We start from the raw sequence: 22,732 nt of genomic DNA, 5'->3' as shown, positions 1-22,732 counted from the left end.
GAGACATTACCATGGGCTGACTCGGACGGGTCCACGCCTCTAGGCCTTTCTGGGTGTGAAATGCGCCAACCCCGCACAATCCAGAAAGTTCGCTATTGTACGCGGAGCCCAAAAACTCAAAACGCCACGTCAACATTAGATGTGAAATGGGGTCCACGCCCATGTGCTACGTGGCGATATTATTCGGTGACACACGTATTCAAGCCCTTGTTCCACATCCTAACAAGGTGTGGTCCTCCGGAGGCTCTGAATCTTCGCCTATATATACCTCTCTCTGCGACCGATTTCAAACTTTTGGGCATTTTTTTTTTCCCTTCTTCCGAATCTGATTCCCAAATTCTGCAACCCTAAGAAATTTCCGAAATTTAATTTTATTCCTCCTATTTCTATTAATTTCAGTTGACCCAAAATTTGAACTTTGGTTTTTTCTTCCACTGGGAAGAATATCCGATAGGGTTTCCTGTAAACTGACCGATGGGTGAATGCAAAGTGGAGAACATGTCTCTCCCGGCGCTCTTCGAGCAAGCTCGGAAGATCCATCTAATGGTTACGGAGTCTGGTGCTGGGTCTGATCAGGTTTTCCCCCCCCCCTTTTTTTTTTTTTTTTTTTTTTGTTTTTTGGGGGCGGTCCGGGGGATATTGGGGAATTGGGGGGAGATGAAAATGGTGTTTGGAATTTGATCGGATGCTTTTGTTTTGTGGTGGATTTGATTCAGGATGTGGTGAGGAAAGGTTGCGAGGCTTTGGAAAAGTGCGACGAAATGATAAGCAAGCTGGGGTTGTTCTCAACTAATGAGACCAAGGACGATATCAGCACTAGTAACCTTAAATATCTTCTGGTAATTTATTCAACTTTAAGTTTGTAAATTTGGAAATTTGTCCGATTGTTTCATGATTAATTACCCGTTTGTTCTATTCAAAATAATATATATATACATACATATATATATATATATATATATAATCTGTTTGTTTACTTTATCTGTAGTTGCTAGTAAATGCAGGCAAGGAAAGGAAATTGATTTATTTTTTTCTTTGTTATTATTATCTTTTGATGGAAGAATGTGGCGAAAAATACAGTAAGCACCATGCAACGGTAACATATGAGGAAAATTTAAAACTTTAGATAAGAATGATATCATAATATAATAGTTGCTCTGGAACTGAAGCAGGATTTTTTGTATTAAATGATCTGAAATATTGTCTTTCAAGAAACATATTATCTCATTGATTTATTAGTTAAGGAGAAATTGTAGTTCAAATTGCCTTTTAAGATGATTTTTTTTTTTTGCTACGTCTTTTTTCTCTGTTTTCCAGCTACTTATGATTTTTTTTCCTTTCAGGTGCCATTTTATCTTGGTGAGCTGACTGAAAAAGTTGCGCATGATGACAGAATACATATTCTTAAGGTTTGCCAAGCAAAGTTAAAGGTGAATACTGTTCGCTATCTGAATCATATTTTTATGATTGCACTGCATCAAAAGCATTTACACTCATGTTAATCAAAATCCACTTGTTCTAACTGTTTGTTATAAACTATTCTTATGCTTCAATTATGACTTATTAAGAGGCAATATTTTGCTAGGAATTCATTTCATTTTGTGAGTCAATGGAACTTGTACCGGAAGAGGAATTAGAAACATCTATGGAGGGGGGTGGTGCAAATTCCTTTGCTGATCGAAGGGCTCGGAAGGTAGTTTTTACATTTCTTAATGATGGTAATAATAAACATAAATTTCAATATTGTGACATAGCTTTCTTAAGGCTCATGGCCTGCTTGCTTGTGCTTTTAACTAATTAAAATTTTCTAGTGCATTTCTTTCTGCTCTGTCAATTGAGGCTTGATTCTGTTATGTGTTACTTGTTTTTATTTTTGCATTTAGATTTCTCGGTTCAAGCGCCAGAGAGCTGCAGAGTCAAAGTTGCTGGAAATAAAGGAGCGGAGAGAACGGCGTGGGCGTTCCAGTAAAGCAGCAGCTCTATCCACTCCTGTTGAGGCAGGAGAGGAAGATGTCTTAGATGATGATGGAGAAGAAGAACGGGAGGTTAGTTGATTGCTTCCTCTGTTAGTCTAGTTCAATGCTATGGCATTCACTGATTTATATTCTTCATGTTAAACTGAAATCTCAATATTTCTTTTGTGTAGGCCTGGTTTACTACTATCTCGTTAGCTATCTGTAAGGTTAGTTAATGAACTTTATTTAATCCTGTTCAATTATTCTGAGTTCCATCATCCCTGTAATGTATCTTAATTCTTTCTGGTTTCAACTTGCAACAAACTCAGGCTTTTGATTTGCTGGAAATGCTGAAGAAGGAGGAAGAGATGCTGTCAGCTATAAAGGAAAGACAATCAAAGGTATTAACTCTGCCCTCTTGAATTTCATTTTGCAGATAAGAGATAAGTTGAGAATCCATTACAATGTTCTACATAATATCACTGAGTTAAATGTCTTGGGTTTTTGGCGCTAGGGATGGCAAATTAGAGTGGTATTTAGTTGATAACTTATTCATTAAAAGATTTATCACATTTGCCCATTGACTTCTTGAAGATTATATGTATGCAAATATAGCTAAGCCCTCATAGATGGGTAATGTCTGGTTAATATGTGAGGAGTGGGGTATAGAATTCATAGAGTGGTTGATTTGTAAAAAACCTTCTTACCGAATTCTTTGGCTCATATTACAGGAGGGGGACAAGGAGTTTTCTCGGGACATACTTGATGATCGCACCAGAAGAGCAGAAACATGGCATCGTGATGCTGCAACTCGAGCGCAATATACTAAACCAGTACAGCCTATAACATGTGCTACGTTTGCTCAAGATGTTCTAGAAGGGAGAGCGAAGGCCTCACAGGCACATGATCACAAGCACCAGCCCCTGATGTTTGGACCTGCAAGCCTTGTGGGTGGAAGCCTGACAAGTGAAAGGGAAAGGATGGCAGCTCAGGTTTTCCAACCTGGTTATAGGTAACATTAACTTGCCCTTTGATGAATAAATTTGAAAGACAGATGTATAAGCGTAGTACCTAACCTTATAATATTATGTTATCGAGGATATGAAAGTAATACTTGAAATTTTAGGGCTTTTCAAAAAAAGTTTCATTATTATTTTAATGGCTTATCAAAGATGCTAAATTGGATATCTTGTGAAGGTTACCTACCATGAGTATTGAGGAAGCTGGGCTAAAGGAGATGGAAATGATGAATAAATGGCAAGAGAGGAATGCTAAACTCATGGAGGAAGCCAATTCTTCATGGTACAAGGACAATCGTAAAATGGGGATAAGTGAAGAGGATGAAGATGATGATGCAGCCCAAGAGAAGGCGAGAGCGTGGGATGACTGGAAGGATGATAATCCTCGTGGTGCAGGCAATAAGAAGCTTACCCCATGTGGCTAAAGTAGCACACACGATATAATTAATGTATAATATCCTAGATATTTATTAGAATAAATATTTTTTGGTAGGCGAAACTTTTCAGGAAATTCAGCTCATGTAAAAACTTCCATTGCTTTTAAGTTATTGATTAGAGAGCTAATCCCGAATGGATTTTCGATGTTTCCATTTGTTATGCAACTTGAAAAGCCTATTTGAGTGTATGTAGTGATTGTGGATTTTGGTACTTCGAAAACTTGTCTCCCTGAGACCAACATAGTCATGTAGATTGCAGATTTCATGTAGGATCATGAAAAGCGATGTCCTCGTAACATGACAGAAAACTGTACTGTAAACAATTGTTCTTTTTTTCTTTTATTTTAAATACTGGGCACTGAGCCTCGTTGTTGTGTGAAAGTATGATTTTCTTCTGTTGGTTGAAAGCTAATTTTATTTGTAAATGAACAGCATATACACTGGTAGTCTGGTTTTCCATGCTTTTCTATTCAGTGCGTTATCCTTTACATAATATATGAGCTTACTTTCTATTTTGTGGGAAAATTTGGGCTCAATTAGACTTAAAATTGGCTTGAAGTTGGTTCTGAGTCGGATCACCCTTGCACCATTTTCAACCCGTGAAAAAAGAAGATGCACTCTCTTTTACTTTGCAGTTACCTAGGCCCACTGGGAAAATTAATTAATATTGGTGCTTCAAATATGAACTATAATCTCTCCCAGGAGAGGCAATCATCCTTTTTTTGTGGGGTCATTTATCGCTTGCTACGGAGGCATCAGAATTTGCAAGATGAGCTCATGGCAATTAATAGTTTGCTAGGGAAAAATGTAAAAATATGCTTTGTTGAGGTACAAAGCTCAGATCATAAATTGAATTGCTAGTATTAAACTATTTCCTTTATCATAGTCAAGAAGCTCAAAAACTGAGAAATTAACACCCACCCCACCACCACACCACTCCCCAACACACCCCACCCCCCACCCCCCCAAAAAAAATAAATAAATAAATAAATAAAGGAAGAAGCTCAAAAACTGAAGAAAAATTGTCAAGCTCAAAAACTATCACTCTTATCATCCTATTTCCTGATATTCTTTCCCGACTTTCAAAGATTAACAGGAGTATCAAAGACGAAACCAGGTATCATTTTGTAAACAGATGCCCCAAGAAATAAAGTTGCAAGCTGGTCTCAACTTCCTTGCCCTTAATGAATTATTATCTGTCGTCTATGATTCTTCTCAACTTTCTTAATGCATTGCAAATCTTACTTAATCAAGAATTTATTGCCAGGGAATGGATCTAAACAGCTAAGGATTACAAACAATGAATGGCAATCAAAATTTGGTACTTAATAAACATTCATATTATAAAAACTTCAATGCTCGATGGTTAACAAACCTCCTATGGAATTTTTTTCTTTTTTTTTTTTTTTTTTTTTTTTTTTTGGGTAAATTCAAACCTCATATAGAATGCTAATTCAACTTTTATACAATAACATTAAGCGTTTCTATAAAGTCTGTTAAATAATCATCAGCTCTTCACAACCACAGGCCACGAAATTTTCTTTTTCTTAGAACACATATTACTACTATATAGCCAATTTCCCAGCCATAACACAAATGAATGAAAGAAATGGAATAGAAGTGAAGATATTAAGAAAGGGTATACACAGAGGAAACTACTGAAGAAGGTATTCATGGACCTGGATATCTAAATACCCATTCATGCCGGTCATCTCCCTCATGTGCATCACAATGGTGAAGAAAGATAAAAGAGAAGTCAAAATCATAATCCAAATCAATGGAAAACAAAGCAGTATCATACAGCCAGGTGGCAAACCATTGAAGCAATTACAATATTGTAAGTGATGCAATAAAGTAGAGAAAGATATCATCGCCTGCACAGGTAAGAACCTTAACATATACACAGTTTGATGCATTGCATGACAAGAGGCCGATGAAAAAAAAAGAAAAAAGAAAAAAGAAAAAAGAAAAAAGAAAACTTTATACTGAGAGCTATGGAAGTGACTTGTCTCAAGATCTACACAAGGAGTTCAGTCAAAGAAGCAGGAAGGTACCGGTTCAAATCAAACGAATTCGAGAAGCCTCCTTGCATAATTGTCAAGCATTTTTTAAGTCAAAGCAACATCTACAACTATAAATTCCTCAAGAACATATCACAGCTTTGAATTCAACCTTTTAAGATCCTGAATTCAACTATCAATGCACTTGAACCCCCTGCAAACCCACAACCATATACCAAACAAGATGGCGCAGACAAACAAATCCAGCAACAAAACTACCCAAACATGTTTTCTCCAAACCTGCTTTGCCTTTTGCCTGTCTCCTATATGCAAAGTGACATTTTTTTGCGTAGACATGGAGAAATCTCTGCTCATATCTTCACAAACATCCAACTTATTCTCCATCGATAAATCTTTGCCAAAATCCCCATTGCTTTCACCAGACAATCTCTTCTTCTTCTTCAACCCTTTAATCGGTTTCCCAAGCAATGGTGTCAAAATCAATTTCTTACCTTTTGACGAATCCAAACTGGGATTTCGACTGCCATTTGATACAACAGGCGGAGAATCCACCAAGTCCAAGTCCGACTTCAAGTTCAACGCCATTACTTCTCTTACAACAACATCGAATTCAGCTTGAAAACAAAGGGAGCTAAAATTGTCAAACCCCTTCATCGACCCACCTTTGAGAGACTCCTGAAAACCTGATTTCAAGCGGTTTAAGAACCAAATACCCTCAGATTGATCAAGATCTTGAGAGAAAATAGCGAAATAGACAAATGGGTCATCGAGCAAGAAGGTATAAGTTCTTTCTCTGACCGTTTGAGAGAACATGGAGTGGTAAGGAGGGGCTTTTTCGATGCATTGCTGAGCCAAGTCTTCGAGATCAGATTCTTTGCTGAACTGGGCAAGGATTGTGGTGTTCTTGGCAATGCAGGCGTAGCAGATTAGATTTGGATTCGAAATCATTGATATGGTATTCGAGAAAAAAAAAGATCTAAGCTTTTGAATTGGAATTTCACAGACCGGAACAGAGCAAGGAAATGCAATATCGAATTGGATCGAAGAGAATTCGCATCCCAAAAACAGAGCTTTTCTAATTGGGATTCTCTATCTCGCAGAAAACTGATTGTTTTAGATTGTCTTGACTCAGAAAATAACCAATCTTTAATTTTCAACCTCTCTCTCTTCCATAAAACACAGAATTAGACAAAAAAAAAAAAAAAAAATCCTTTTTTCTGTTTTCTGTGTTAAATCTCTCTCGGAAGTCAGAATATTCCTTTTCTCAAAAACCCACTTTCAGAATTTCCCACTTTTCTCTATCTAAAAACTCCTTTTATTTGGAAATCTACCCAATCTACTCTGTTATTTTGCTAGGGTTTGGTCCTTAAAAGAGAAGCAGAAAATTAAAGAGGCTAGAAAGGAAGAGGATAAAAAATAAAAACAGAATAACTACTGCAAAATGCTCTTATTGTTCCATTGGGAAATACCTTTAAGTACCAAAGTACCCTTACAACCTCTTGTTTTTTTTTTTTTTTTTTTTTTTGGTTTGTGGGGTGTAAGAAGTGTCCTTCAAACTAAGATCATTGAAAACTGGTACAATTATGAAATTTTAAAAGAGGTGATCTGGGCAATGAATTGTTGCCACTTGGAAGGCTTTCGGTTGGCAAAGCAAGGTCTTATCATTGGATCCAAAAAAATGCCTCAGTATGATACTGCCAGAAACTATTGCATTTAATTCTAACAACCCATAAAAAGAAAAATTCTTTTTTCTTCTTTTATTTATTTCTAATCATTATGGGTTTTTCTTATCTGAAACCCAAAAGAAGACAAAAAAAATATAAATTCTTAATTTTGAAACTTTTTTTTCTTTTTTGCTTGGATTATCGGTAAAGAATTTAGTTGTTGAAGAATTTAAAACAAGTTGATTATTTGACAAGAACGGGACTGACTTTTTGTATTTCTAGGTCAGATCTGCACAAACTACAAAAATGTCAATTTGCTTTGTCCTCTTTAGATCTTACGTGTAATAAAAGTTTCCCGAGGGTATTGATTCTTTGGTCATCTTTCTTCTTTAGAGAAGGTTGATTTTTTCGTCTTAAGCTTAGGATCTATCCAACACAACATGCAATCTTATTTTCTTTTAATTGTATAGGTATTTTTTTGTTTTTTGCCCCAAAAAAAAAAAGCATGACGTGTATACACATTCTGCTAAACTGCTTGTTTGTTGAGATTTATATGAAACTTATTTAAGATTTATAGGACAAGAAATTATATTGATGACGATTCTAAACCACCAATAAAGAAAAAAAAAAAAGAAAAAAAAAAAAAGAAGGAAAAATACTATATCCAAATCTATTTGCAATTTTAAGTATTGAAAATGACCTGCCGTAATTGGTATTCAAGATCTAGGAAAATGAAATGTTTGATTAAGAGAAAATTATCCAAATTGATTGACTTTGACTTTTAAAAGCTTTGCTGCTAAACAGAAGTATAAGAAACCAGTTTTGAGTACTTGAAAAGAAAAACAAGCTCAAGCAACCAACTTATGGGAGCTTAAGACTATTCTTTTCTTGAAACACAAGCAAAGCCAAATGAAATACAAAATCTTATGTGAAACTAAGAAGGTTAATTTTAATTACAGAGGCCCTTTTTTTTTCGCCGTCCAAATGGGGATGGAAGCAAAAATGGCAATCCAAATTTCATTTCCAAAGAATCTACACCAGTTTTCCCAGACAAAGAAAAGGCAATCATTTTCTGGCAAACCAAAATATACCTATTCCTTCTATTCCCTATTGATACAAGACATATTGTATATGTAGTAGCTTTTTATACTGTATGGATCAATTAGTCTAATTTATAATTAATGTCCAATATCAGAACAAGTTTTACTCGCTCCGATTGAAAAAGGTGATCAAAATTACAGCAAGAAAATATTCCTTACTACTTATTATGTATTAACCAATGTAAAAATGAGATTGAACTTTCCTCCATACAGCAGCAACCCATCTGGTAGACCATGAAAAAAGGTTGTCCAAATTCGTTGGACTCATCAATGGAAAATGCCAGAGGGGGTTTAGTTTGTCTTCTTTTGAAACTTTTCTTCTTCTCTTTTCCTTCAGCCAATGTAGGGTGGATCCAAAAACACCCATTCAAAGACTTGCTCATACTTTACTGCTGAGCTTTCCCATGTGAAATCCTTCTGCATACCTCTTTTCATCAATCCCTCCCATGAAGATTTGTGCTCTTTGAAAGTCTGAACAGCAACTCTTAGCGTCTGTGAATAATGAAACAGTAAATTTTTCAGCATCAGTAAGCTCCATGAGATTAAGATATCCATCATAGTACTCATTTATCCAGTTCTCAAAGAAGAAAGACAACAAATTTGTAAATAACTTTCAAACTATATATAGACGGGAAATGATTTTAGTATTATTTTAAATATGACATAACATACCCCCAACATACTCTCTTTTGTTAGTGGAGAAAAAGCCCACCTGCAAAAAATTCCATGACAATGTCATAACTAGTTTCTATGCACTTTCTAAACATAATAATATATTTATAGACGCATGTGTGTGTGTGTGTATGTGTGTGTGTGTGTGTGTGTGTGTGTGTGAGCATATTATGTCAGTGTTTGTTAAAGCAACCATATACCCTGTGCCTTCACCACTGCCTCCTTGAGCATAGGGATTGAAATTCTCTACGGTATCCTGAAATACAAAGAGCATGGTATTAGAGACAGACTAGCAACAGAATACTATATGTAATTTCTAGAATGTTTAAACTTACTCTAAGTCCTCCAGTCGCATGAACCACAGGTACAGTTCCATATCTCATTGCATATAATTGATTTAGCCCACAGGGCTCGAATCTCGAGGGCATCAACAGTATGTCACAGCTGGTTATTATTTAAGATCAGAATAAGCCATTGTCATGAATATTTTAAGTAGCATCTAAACAGAAAAAAATGAAACTATATATATTACCCTGCCGTTATCCTATGAGAAATTGGTACATTAAATCCACCCCAACCCCGGAATTTATTTCTATATGCTGATTCTGTTGCTTTCATCCAGTTCTCGTACTGTGGATCTCCAGAACCCAGCATAACCTGCAATATATTCAATGGCATTGGTAACTTGATAAAAGACTTGAACCCAAATTTGATAGACAAACTCACAAACACCTATCTATGAAGGAAACTGCTTTACTTTTATTTTATATAAATATGCTTACAGATAGGTGAACAGATGGTTGAATGCATGGTAAGAAAAGAAAAACTTACAAATTGTACATCATCTTGCAGGATCTCTGGCATCGTGAGACGAATCAAGTCAATGCCTTTCTGGTAATCTAATCTCCCAATGAAGCCAATCTACGAAAATGAAGAATCACATCAATAACATGACATAAAAGGTTTTGCTACCAAGCCAATATATAGATTGACATTAAACATGTTACCAATGGGCAATCAGGCCTAACAGGAAGATCTAATTCCTTCTGCAGAGCAACCTTGCACTTAACCTGCAATTGCAATAGCGGGTAAGGGAAATTTTCTGGAATAGTAAACATTTTCTGAGAAACAACAGATTTAGACACCTTTCCAGAAAGATCATCAGCAGAATAATGGAAATCAATGTATTCATCTGAAGATGGATCCCATTCAGCAACATCAATGCCATTTGTAATCCCTGCTCATAACAGTAAACATCAAAAAGTAGTATCAGCATGGTAAACTGCAAGATATCCTTCTCAGCATGGCACCAATCTACAAAGGTAGACATACAAAGTCAAACAGCCATACCATTAAGAACACTCTTTCTACTACTTAGTAGCTCGTGCAGACCATATCCGCCTTCACCAGTCGTAATCTCCCAGGAGTATCCCTGCATTTAGAAGGTACAATTTGAAAATCAAAGTCTACACTGCTGATGCACTATGAGAACCCTAAATATTATAGCATTTTCCTTAAAAGAATAAGAGCATCTTGCTGAAGGATTTTTCACATAGAAGTTTCCAAATATAAACTTGCTTTAAGTTGAAAAAGAATCTAAATATAGATCCATATTACAGGTAATTAGAGTGTCTAACATTTCATCAAATAAATCCTTCATGAATAATATACAATGTATAAGGTATCTGACCTGGCTAACTGTTAGTATTCGATCGGCAGTCACAATTGCACCCTTCAGAATGTTGACAGCTTCACCTGTGTCGAGCGCATGTGTCCTTGCCCATGTTGGAAATATCCACTCGAGTGCTCCATACCACTGTGGAGGTAGTCCCAAATTCTTGTATGTGGCTGCAGGTTCCACTCCCTTAAATGGGCACAAGAAAAGTTAATTAGATTGGTTTCACTGAATGCCTGAAAGATATGACTGATAGATATAGACGACTTTTACAATAAATTTGAATTATGCTGATAATTGAGTTGTGTAACTTTTAACCATTTTGTTGTATCCTCTACAAAGGATAAAGCTCGCCACTGTTAGAAGGTTGCTTTAACCAATGACAATTTAGCCTCAAAATTACTTTCACCACAATTTTCAGACTACACATTTTTCCTTTCATTATAAGCAAGGACTTGATCACTTGATCCATAAAAACGAGCAAATTACTGCAAGAACATAAATTCACATACAAAGAACTATATTTCTGCGTTTACATTTGATTCTGTGACATTGTTATTCAAGACAATTACATAAACCAGTAAGTAATCTATTGATGATTGAATTTCCTCGGTGTCCTTAGCCAGGAACTTCTGGAATTTAACTCATGCTTTGAGGGAGGACATCCATGCTCTGATACTATGTTTGTTAATGCAACAACTGAAAAATTAACTAACAAATTAGAAGAGAGGAAAATTATCTACCTGATGTGCAAGGTTGTGGATTACGAGAATACTTCGGGCATCCTTGTAAACTCCATATGGACGATACTTGGCTGCCAAAAGCCTGAACTAGAAGACATGTAATTGTCAATACTCTACCATCATCTCTAGCTTTACCAAGACTCATGAATGAACTTCACAGAGAGAGACAGAGAGAGGAAGCACCCCAAGAATACTATTAAAATATTAAAAACAAAATCTTCAATAAGAGAACAAATAAGCCAGCAGCAAAATTGTAGTTTCCATTAACCAACATATAGTTCAGATATACCACACAGTGTGTATCTTGAAACTTTTAAATTTGCAATATTGGCAGAGTTAATCAATCGCTTACACTGGCACAAGCCCTGCATGCCAGTCATTGACGATGAACAAAGAATTCTCTCCATAGGTGTACCCTCCTAATGGAAGCACCAGTGGAGCTTCGCATGCTGCATGGCAAAGTAAAGTGAACCGAAACTGTAAAACCAAATGAGAAATAAAACTTATCATTATTTCTGAACCATAAAGCATGCTTAGTTCAGCGATCTATCACTGCAAAATTACAGTTTGAGCAATATAACACATGCCTGGTTATCACCAAAAGCGCCATAAATATCCCCATATGGATTTCCAGGTCTATGGAATGATGGATGGTCCACAAACACCTGAAGATAGGAGTGAAGGGGTTCATCATTATCAAAAAGATTCTCGAAGTTCATAGATATTACTAAGATACGAGACAGAACTACAACAATACTGGTAGGCAAGTCTGCAGAATATTTACCCAATCAACACGCTCCCTATACTGATGGAAGAAGGCAACCTCTTGCTCTCCTCCGAAGCAATATATCTTGACATGGGTGTCTAAATCAACAGCACTGGCATAGATTTTGTCCAAAGATGTACCATTGAGATATCTAGGGGAGACAACCATAACACGGTGACCACGGGCAGCAAGTGCTATAGGCAATGAACCACAAACATCAGCCAAGCCACCCGTTTTCGAATAAGGTGCTGCTTCAGAAGTAACAAAGACAATATTGTAGGTTACTTTTGCAAGGGCTTCCTCTTTTTCATCTGTGTCATCTGCCTCTTCTTCCGTTACAGTAGTTGCATCTTCCACTGTTTCGGTGGTTGCATCTTCACCGGATGAGTCAATGACTTGAGTTTCACCTATAATGGAAATTAATTGAAATTGCAGTCGATTTCTATAATGATTCATAAAAATTCAATACTTGAAAATTTGACACAGTGCAGGATTGGAGTTCTATCATATATTAACAAGACAATGCATAATATACATCCCAAGGTCTAGTCACCATTTTAGACTTTGTTGAGAGCCAGAAAATCATGCACATTGGTGTACAATCCAAAACCATATCTACCCAATTGACAAATTCCATGGAATAATTGAATAAAGAGTCGCCCAAATTTGTTCAAATGGCAACAAAATATAAATAAATAAATTTCACTTATGGAAACAAAAGTTCAAAATATGGTCCCCATGTAAGGATTTTGGTGACTAGTTTAGGTCTTTAATAACATTAAGACCAATTAGCAACCACTTGATTCTAAAAGTGCCTGATATTCTAATAACTATAGCAATCCTGTGGATCATTTCCTATCGAGTCACAAGTCCCATCCCTATTAGCATGCCAGAGCATGTGATCACGTCGAAATTTTTCATCTATTTTGAACTCTTAAAAGGGGAAAAAGTTCAGAGCCTTGCACTACTCTGTAACGCCTCCATATTATTTTTAATTCCCATCATTAAAATAAATAAATAAGTAAAACAAACACCCATCAAATAAATTCCATGCAATAATCAAATTTGAAAGAGTTTTCTGTCTATAGGCGATCCTAAAGATGAAAGAAGTAGAAATCTTTTATATAATTATACTATACACGAATCAAACTGTAGCAAATTTAAGAACTCCCAGATGGCTGATTTGACAGCATCTTTAAAAGAAATGTCAAAAAGAATTCGTCAATTAATATTTTAATATGAACAGAGAAAAGGCTGTTATAATAATGATTAAAAATATCAAACTTTTTAGTTAAATATACCAAAAATCAAAGCATATCCCAGAATTTGGAACATAGTTTATGGCACTTCCAAAAATTCAAAAATATTAAACCAAAAGAAGAAAAAAATTTCTACTATTCCAATTTCCAAATCAAAAACATGTATACCAGATGAAGGAATTAGATGAAGGCCAATAGCAGAGCCAGAGACATCCCTCCCAGTGCCCAATACGAGACCTTTTTCCTTCTTCTTTTTATCTTCTTCTTCTTGCAAACCACCCAAAGCACTTTCATTTCCACCAGAAACTGATCCAGCTCTCAGACTCAAACTCATCCTCCTCCTACAACTCCCTCCTCTTCTCCACAAAGAAGCAAAACCCTGTTGCCCAATGACTTTGGAATTCAATAATAATATTCTAGAATGTCTTACATTTGAGATAGAGTTGCATGGTGGGATTAGGCCACTGATTCTAAGAGACTCCATGTGAAAGAAAGAGTAGGAAATTAAACAAAGAAATTATTAGACGAGTCTAAGAGAGAAATTTATAGAAAGAGACTTGAGTGACCCATATAAGACGAAAGGCATCGTGATTTGTGGTTGAAAGTGCAAAGAAATCTTATAAGAGAGATATATTGACGGAGAGAAAACTAAAGTACAATACAACTGGTTTATTATAGGAGAGAAAGAGAGAGAGAGAGAGATTGTGTGAGATCCAGAAAAAGTTGCCAAAGTTGAGAAATTAATTCTCTGCTCTACACCACCACAGTCTCTTGCCAATACCACCCTATGCATGCCACTTCAACTCATTCTGTTGACGTGGCGATGTATTAATGGAAAATGGGGATTTGGTTTCAGGGAAAATTGATGTAGAGTACAATAGCCCGAACCTTTGTACTATGTTTGACAAGCAAGGTGGGACGGCTTGAATGAGGACACGTGGAAAAGCAATGAAAACAAAAATAAGAAAGTGAAAGAGAAAGAGCAACAGAAAGAGTGAGCATATCATATATTGCCGCAAAGCAGAGAAAAGTGTCGAGTGTAGATGCAGAGTTTGAACAGATTGGTCATTTTCCCGAGGAAAAGAGAAAATTTCAGTATCATCACGTGAAAGTTGTATCCCATCTCTCCTTCAATTTGGCAAGTGGATTTCTTGCTCTAAAGCTAAATAAATTATTGATCCAAATTTTAGATGCTGATCCAGGCTAGAATGTTTACCGTTAAAATGTTAATATGGTCCATTTATATATATATATATATAGAGAGAGAGAGAGAGAGAGAGAGTGACTCAAATAAGTTAAAACCTTATTGCGTAATTAGTTGGTTTGGAAGAACACAATCTTTTTCCTATGTATTTTGGTCACAATATATAATATTGAATCCATTTAAAAGTTGAATGCAAATTTTTAGATATTACTAAATTAATTACATAATTATCAAGATAAATATCTTTGATTTAATTATTTTATTAAATAGGATTTACTTTACTCTTTTATTTCATAATTTTTTATTTTTTTTAATGTATGGCAAACCCCAATATTGGTATTGCCAAAAACAAAATATCGTTAAATTACACATTGCTCTCGATTTTCTCATAAAGAAAATATATATGTTTATCGATATTGGTATTGCAAAAGTTCAAAATATACATAAGATCACAAATTGCTAAGATCACAAATTGCTGTGTCCATTGTTGCATACATCATCATTAATACGATAAAAAAACAAAAAATAAATAAACAACATATTGACAATGACAAAGAAAGTTTGTGTCATCAATCACACATCCAAAGTTCTTTGCAATCACAACTAATCAAAATCATGCCTCCAACCATGAACACTCAAAGGTAAGGCCCAATCATCATGCCCAGGTGAATCCGGGCTACAGCCCACAGCTCTTCTACCTTGCAAACCTAACCCACTGTGTTTTGGGCTTGGGCTCCTTGGAAGATGGTAGGTTCCAGTTCCTCCACCAGAGCTTGAGGAATCACACCCCGACCCAGTAACCGATCCTTTTCTAGTTGATGGGTTCCACTGAGGAGTATACGGCGCTCTATGTTTGACATTGCCTTGACTTCTTACCTTGGCCTTGGCAGACTTAGTTGGGGCCATGTAGCTAGGGACATTGTTTGAGCTTGTTTGTCTATGCTGCCTCGTAGAATATGGGTCTGAGTCCATCGAGTCTTCATTCAGCAGGCCCATATTGATGTTACTCGAGCCTGAACCTGCAACAATGTCCATTTCCACCGTCTTCTCTGACATGTCGTCGCTGGTGGTGGTGGTGGCCGGCAGTGTCACATAAGTTCCATCTCGTGGGCTGGAGTGGCGGGCATTGTATGGTTGCGACGACATCCAATGCTCGAGCCAGTTCCAGCCCCATTGGGCCTTTTCACGTTGATCCGTTGTGGGCCCAAAATCATTACCGTCTGTGAGAGTTTTGAGGAGCTGTTGATGTTGTTGCTGTTGCTGCTATTGTAATCAATGGGAGACCAAAAAGCTAACATCATTACAATATAAGTGCGAGATACTTTTCCAAAACATTAAAACAATATCTTTTTTCCAAAACATGAAAGCAAGGCAATAATCACGATGGTAATGAGAGGCACTGAGAAAAGAAAGCTGACTGACCTGGTAGGCAAAAGCATAAGCAAGAGCTCTCTCCCTTTTCACTACAGCATCATGTCTCCTTGAAGGGAGGTCTTTGATTCTGTCTGAACTTTGTTGTCTTTGATGCCTACTATCCCTGCTTTTTTCATATTTTTTCATGGCATTTTTCAGCTTTTGCACTTCTAATCCTCCTCTTTCTTCTTCTTCTTCTTCTTCTTCTTCTCCTTCATCTACCTGGTTCTGGTTCTGAAGCTTATCATGGGTCAATTGAAGTCTTCGTGCTCGTACTCTTGCCTGTACACGAACTAACGCTTGCATACATCTCATTGTCATCTGTGCTTGCTTTCTCACATTATGGCCTCTGACCAGTGCTTGCAGCCTCACCAATCCCTTCAATGCACGCAAAGCCCTTCGGGCCTACAATTTCATTCGCAGCAGCTTTTCATTGACATGGGAAACAAGCATTCTTAAAGACCTTAAGAGACTCATTAAAGCATTTTAAATGTGACAACTAAAAGAAAAATGTAGAATTTTAACCAAGAAACAAAGAAGAAAGGATTTGGCCCAGAGCAGACCCTAAAAATTAAGTAATAGCTTCTTGGTACATGAACTGAGGAACTTAAATGCCATCCAAAAGATTGAAATGTTGGATACTGCAGGTTCAATATTTATCATCAATAAAATCCGTCAACTTCTTTGCACATTACAAAGCAGTCCAAACATTATGGTCAAGGAAACCCAATTTGAGATATGTATAAAAATGAAACATTATATCATATTATAAGCAGATCAATATGGTTACACTTAGTTATTTGTGTGACTGAGAGTAAAACAAAAGGTCTTACTAGATATCCTCTGTAATGTGATTGTATGAGTGTTGCAGCCCTTTCTTCCCTAGAGTGACGACCATAACCAGCCAGACGAACAACTTTGGCCGCTGCTTGTGCTGCTGCAACTGCAGCCTCTGCAGCTGCAGCAGTTGCCACAGCAACAGCAATGGCATGGTTTCTATCCTCAACCGTTGGAGTCGACGCAGCGCTCTCATCATTTGTGATATCCGGAGAACTCTCTGCCGGAAAATGTTCAAACGAAACAACCTCTGGAGCATCATGCTGCCATTTCTCCTGATTCTCCTTCTAAAAATTAATGTCATCAATTAACAGTAAGCTTGCAACTTGGCACTAAAGGAAGTATTATTTACTACACTATAAAACAAACCAGTGATTGTCACAAAGTGGGATAAGAAATTTCCATAGGGGATGATTGAAATCTGACATAGAAGATGCACATGACCATGATGGTGATGGCTTAGTTGGAGTGATAATAACGTGTCAAAAGCCTTTGCTACATTATATGGTCATGTTGAAAGGGGACCATTGGAGGCACCTTCTAAAAAAATGCAGTAAAAGTGTAGGCTCATCTTTAATATTTGATTCATTGTGAAAAATAATGCAAGTGACCAGTCCTCCTTTCACTGGCTAAAACTGGCCATGGTAAAAGCAGGGGTGGTCAATTTGAGGATGTGTTACTATCAGACAGGTCTATTTTTTGTTGAAATTTAGAAACTTAAAAATACGGGGGTTGGTTGTAGAGTACTAAATATGATGCATATACATAACATTTTCTGACCAATCACATTTATGAATCTAACCCATATGCTTTTATGAACTTTGATTTCTTTTTTAATTGCTTTAAAAAAATTTTTTTTTTTTTGGGTGAAATATAATTTGTTGATTCTATCAGATTACTTAATTATAATAAAATATTGGACAGAAATTTTAAAAAAAAAAAGTATTTAAAATATCCTTTGATTCATTCATTTGAAGAATTTTTAAACACCATTGAAATATTATAAGATTGGTATGTGGTATCTGTCAATAGAATAAAGCTAAACAAATAAAGTAAATAAATAAAAAGGAACTAAGAAAATAATTGTAAGATCATCATTCTTGGAGTATATAATTGGAATTTTTTGGGTCAGTTTTGATAATGAAAACTTAAAATCAAAGAAATTTATTTCATAATAAAGATTGAAGAGGCACTCAAATCCCTTTTTTTTTTTTTTTTTTCTAATGGGAATAAAATAAATTACCTTTTTGTCAGGCAAGTCCTTAGAAGAAGGCTTAAAGACTTTCTTGACCGACGCGAACCAACCGCCTCCTTTCTTCCCCATCTCCGGCCAAAAGATCGTCTTCTTAATTATCACCCACCGCCATATCAACAAAAATTAGCCATATCAAAACGTCAAAGTTTCAGTCATCTTCTTAACTCCATAATATAACGCAAATTTTAAAACAAAAAATATATTATATATTTAAAAAAATAAATAAATAAAAACCCAGATATCGAAATCAACAAGACATATTCAAAACTCGAACACCCATAAAATGCTGTAGAAAAAAAATCCACATAGATCATAAATATAATATATATATATATATATATAGAAGAGAAACAAAGGTATGATTGATGAATCAGAACCTGATGAATATATGTTTGAAAAGTTTGGATCAGTTGGATTGGAAATTTGTTCTGTATGTGCTCTCAGTCTCATTTTCCATGCATTTCATAGAAAAGAAAGAAAAAAATTGTGTGTCTGAAACTCGTCGAAACGGAGAGAGAAAAAAAAAAAGCTCATCTAGAGTCGAGTGAGAGAGAGAGGGAGAGAGTGAGTGAGAAGAGTAACTGCACGCCCGCGCAATCGCCGTTAGTATTTAACGATTTCACGGGGGAAGAGGTCGACTTTGTATTTCTAGTGCAAAATACCGTTGAGCCCCCGGCTTAAAGCTCTCCTGCCACGTCATCCTCTTCCCTCGTGTAATTTTTTTCTTTTTTTAATATTTTTGGTTTAAATTAAAAAAGACCCCAATACTTTGATGTTATAACAATTACCTGCCCACCTTTTCTTTTTTTAATATTTATCTAAAAACTTGATATTATAATAATATTATTAAGATTGCCGGTTGCAAAGGTTTAAAAACTTGGTCAACATAGTTGGAGTATTACGTGGCGTCTCTGATCTAAAATTGGAAAATACATAAAATTGTATTTTAAAGGAAGAATATAACAAACCAAATTTTTAAAAAAATAAAAATCTAGAACGAATGTGTAAGATATTGTATGGGATTTTGAATTTGGAGCCCGTTATTGAAATTTGAAGTTATTATTGTTCTCTTAATCATGATGCAGAAACTGAACGTCTGTTGCTTTGTAATTTAAGTTTGGATGCCATTTCAACTTTTTTTCCTACCCAACAATTAAATGAAATAATATTGCATCAGGACTTTTAATGTGAAAAGATTGGTGGGCAAAAATGAAAATGAAAAACTGGGAAATATGAAGTCAATATTATTAGATGCTCATATTGATGATCCTTTTTATTTTTATTTTTGCTGTGACATTGATTATTCTTCAACCCAATTAATGTTTTTATTAGTGTTTTTGATGAATGGTATCATGTACCTGCAACATCAATTTCATTAAGATCTTCACTGAGGGGCAACTCAACCCATAATTTTTTTTTATTAAAAAAAAAAAAGGGGTAAAAATAAATTACTGAAGTTGTGAAGCTTCAATTGCACATCTTTTCACCATAAAAATGTGGTTCATATGAAAATAAATTAATAGAATACTGTCATTGCTTTACTTATCAATAAGGATTAATATCTATGAAAGGATTTGGTAATTACTTTTGCGTGTCTTAATCTGTAATCAAAAACCTAATTTTATCTTCCTCTCTGCCTCCAAACTTAAAAATAACCCTCAAATTAAATTTTAATATTTCACTGTATCCTCTTACCAAAACCTCATAATTTTCCAATTCCAAAGCAAGCCCACCCACCAAAAAAAAAAAAAAAAAAAAAAAAATGGAAAAAAACCCACAATAGAAAACACATTTATTTTATGGATTTAGATACCAATACTCTCCCTGCCGCTGTAAAATAAAATTTACAAGTTTATGCATCCTCTCATAATGTCAAACACCCATGTATTGAAAGTCATGCATATATAGGTAGCCAATGTCTATTTCAACAGGAGCATAAACATATATATATATATATATATATATATATATATATATATTATTCACATATGTACTTTCTCTACTTTCTTTGCTGAGCTGTGAATTAGTGGGTTTATATTAGTAAGATTTTTTGGCAGAGCCAAGGGTGTGAATATAAGGTACAGTTGAGTTCTTAAAAGTGTTTAACTAAGGTAGATCACCAATTGCTTGCATTTAAAGGAAGAAATTGAAGCAAGATAAAAAAAGATGCATTAGAAAAGGAGGGTAGTCTTAGTTGTGTGCCTTCCTTTTGGTGGGATTTATTATGTTTGGTGAAATGTACCTTTCACCATATTTATATGTTACACCACCACGGTTTCAAGAAATTGGCTGTGGGACCATTTACAAATTATTCATGCAAAAATTCTGTGCACAAAAAAAAAAGGTAGGACTTAATTTGCACTTCTCTCAAACATTTTGTGCGCATAATTTTGAAGTTTATGCTTAACAGTGTTTTTAACCCATAAATTCATTGTCGAGGGGCATATATCAAAAAGAATTACAAAAAACAACGGATAATGAAAGCCATATATATGAGCTCGTTAAGGTTTAGTGTCATCAATTCCTGAATAATTAAATTTTTTCAATAATAATAATTAATCATAATCTCTCGGTCATTAAGTTTCGAATTACCTTACATATATATATATATATATATATATATATATATATATATATCTTTTTGGGTTTTCTAACTAAATAATTAAGAAATAATTGTCATATTAATATTTAATGCCCTCCATAATTGGCCTATAATTACATTATATAAGCATGTCCAGAGAAAGTACCTTTGTTAAAAAATGCTTGGATTATAAGGGAAATTTGGCATCTATCTTTTGTCTAATTAACTTGTACATAAAAGTGCTAAATAAGGTAAATTATCTCTCACAGCTACATCCATAAAGTTATAGATTCAAAATACAATCTCTCTTTTTTTTTTTTAGGTTATGAATTGTTATAATAAAATCCAACTCAGTAAAATACATTTTAAACTTTTTTAAAAGATATTTTAAACGTTTTTAAGTTCAAAATAAATATATTTAATAATCTGTAACCATTGGATTATATATCACTATTGTATTATCATAATGATAAAAGGAAACTAACCAAAATATATATATATATATATATATATATATATATATTGTAAGAGCAAAGAGTGATATAGAAATGATATTGGTTTAGTGGACAACCATCTAAACTAAGAGATATCAACTACTCGATGCAATCATTTCATAACAACATTCCTTCACATCTAATTAAGATTTGGTGCAACAAATCTAATCTGGTAATATTTCCTTCTCTACCTTCTTTCTTCTTCTTCTTCTTCTTTTTTATTTTTTGTTTTTTTATTTTTTATCCCTTTTAAAGAATCTAAGCTATTAAATAATTGGAAATCATTTGTCCTTGACCTCCTTTTTTTTTTATAATTGATTAATTAAAAAGAAGGAACATAAAAGGGTATTTTACATATAAACAAAAATATATATATAAATATTTTACATATAAACATATATATATATATATATATTGATATATTTTAACACACAGTTTGGAGATTTCAAACCCAAATTGATAATCCAGACTAAGAAATATAATATAGATATATAATTGGTAGAGCTCCATATCCTGCAAAATGAAATAGGATATACAAAGTTGACCTTTTTCATAATCCAAATCAAAATATAATTTGTTGTCAATTATATGGAAATATTTTGCGCGTTGCGAAAATAGTATTGCTGACAATTAACTAACTAAAAACATATTATATTCAAACTAAAAACATATTATATTCAAATCCAATTTTTTCATACAGCAAAATGAGATAATGTCACATGCAAAATAAGTTAGCACTGGTGGTGTTAGATGTCGACTATTCCACATGTGACTCAGGTGATTGTCACGGGCTCAACAGCAAACATCATACTATATATCATATATCTTTTAGTATCTGTTTGGATTGGAGGATTGAAAAAAAAGAAGAAGATAAATCTAATGAAAAAAGAAAAAAAAAAGGAAAATAAAATATTTATAATAATTATTTGTTTGGATAATTGTTAACAAAGAGGAAAGGAAAAGTGAAAAAATAATTAATTTAGTTTATATTTTTACAAAAATGTAAATATCTCAATTGATTAGATTTTAATTAATAAAAATAATATTAGAATATTCAAAAATTTCATTAAACCTTTTTATTTTCCTTTCCATTTCCTATGAAATAAGAATAAAAAGCTAGGTGGTCAAAATATGCATAATTTATTCCTTTTTTCACCTTATTTTAATAATCCAAACAAAAGAATTAAATTATATGAATTAAATCATTTTCTTTCCTTTCACTTCTATTTCCTCAATCCAACATCGTGTTAGAGAAAACAATAGAATAATCTGAATGGGTTTAATTGTCTGTTTTCTCATTTTGTCTTTTTTTTTTTTTTTTTTATCCAATGTGTATTTTAAGTATAACAATATTTGATACGGTCTTATTCAAAAAAAAAAAAAAATATATATATATATATATTTGATACGGTCGATAATTAATTAAATAAATATAACAATATTTGATACGGTCGATAATTAATTAAATAAATAATAATGCCTGCAGACAACATTCCTCGTTCACATTTCTTAAGATAAATTTCTATAAATTTATATCTTTTTTAAAAATAAAATAAATAAATATATATATATATATATAAATTGATACCTTGCCAAGAAACTAGCCAATTGTCCATGGCATGTAGAATTTTCACAAA

The 22,732-nt window shown here is 34.3% G+C and overlaps 4 protein-coding genes across 6 annotated transcripts; 1 reads left to right on the top strand and 3 right to left on the bottom strand.

The window, feature by feature from the left end:
* The first annotated feature begins 284 nt into the window (after positions 1–284).
* LOC107403436 (PP2A regulatory subunit TAP46) lies at positions 285–3,562 on the top strand. Its single transcript, XM_048469843.2, has 9 exons — positions 285–576; positions 717–839; positions 1,344–1,430; positions 1,586–1,693; positions 1,884–2,045; positions 2,147–2,182; positions 2,285–2,356; positions 2,687–2,967; positions 3,153–3,562. The coding sequence occupies exons 1-9, from the start codon at positions 475–477 to the stop codon at positions 3,397–3,399; spliced, it is 1,218 nt and encodes a 405-aa protein (XP_048325800.2). The 5' UTR covers positions 285–474; the 3' UTR covers positions 3,400–3,562.
* A 1,596-nt stretch (positions 3,563–5,158) lies between these two features.
* LOC107414797 (phytolongin Phyl2.2) lies at positions 5,159–7,002 on the bottom strand. The gene has a single exon (XM_048469841.2). It carries the CDS (start codon positions 6,378–6,380, stop codon positions 5,601–5,603), a length of 780 nt encoding a protein of 259 aa, XP_048325798.1. The 5' UTR covers positions 6,381–7,002; the 3' UTR covers positions 5,159–5,600.
* Positions 7,003–8,219: 1,217 nt separating this feature from the next.
* Positions 8,220–13,993, bottom strand: LOC107403443 (soluble starch synthase 1, chloroplastic/amyloplastic). The gene is made up of 15 exons (XM_016010331.4): positions 13,480–13,993; positions 12,071–12,459; positions 11,874–11,951; positions 11,639–11,763; positions 11,287–11,368; positions 10,559–10,732; positions 10,219–10,300; positions 10,014–10,105; positions 9,876–9,938; positions 9,700–9,789; positions 9,401–9,525; positions 9,204–9,312; positions 9,069–9,124; positions 8,869–8,908; positions 8,220–8,688 (listed from the first exon to the last, which is right to left on the bottom strand). Exons 1-15 carry the CDS (start codon positions 13,793–13,795, stop codon positions 8,530–8,532), a joined length of 1,980 nt encoding a protein of 659 aa, XP_015865817.1. The 5' UTR covers positions 13,796–13,993; the 3' UTR covers positions 8,220–8,529.
* A 903-nt stretch (positions 13,994–14,896) lies between these two features.
* LOC107414775 (protein IQ-DOMAIN 21) lies at positions 14,897–18,649 on the bottom strand. 3 transcript variants are annotated; one of them, XM_048470550.2, is made up of 5 exons: positions 18,398–18,649; positions 18,009–18,107; positions 16,762–17,052; positions 15,938–16,333; positions 14,897–15,775 (listed from the first exon to the last, which is right to left on the bottom strand). In XM_048470550.2, exons 2-5 carry the CDS (start codon positions 18,087–18,089, stop codon positions 15,119–15,121), a joined length of 1,425 nt encoding a protein of 474 aa, XP_048326507.1. In that variant the 5' UTR covers positions 18,090–18,107; positions 18,398–18,649; the 3' UTR covers positions 14,897–15,118. The 3 variants fall into 3 exon arrangements, with proteins under 3 accessions (XP_048326507.1, XP_015878442.1, XP_015878443.1); XM_016022956.4 differs by having other exon boundaries at positions 14,897–15,778; positions 18,009–18,110; positions 18,398–18,645; XM_016022957.4 differs by having other exon boundaries at positions 14,897–15,778; positions 18,398–18,644.
* Between the last annotated feature and the right edge of the window lie 4,083 nt (positions 18,650–22,732).

Source organism: Ziziphus jujuba, chromosome 8 (assembly GCF_031755915.1).
Source record: "Ziziphus jujuba cultivar Dongzao chromosome 8, ASM3175591v1".
In the NCBI taxonomy this organism is placed as follows: domain Eukaryota; kingdom Viridiplantae; phylum Streptophyta; class Magnoliopsida; order Rosales; family Rhamnaceae; genus Ziziphus; species Ziziphus jujuba.
The sequence above is the reverse complement of the archived record's forward strand: the minus strand, read 5'-3'. Positions and strand labels throughout refer to the sequence as shown.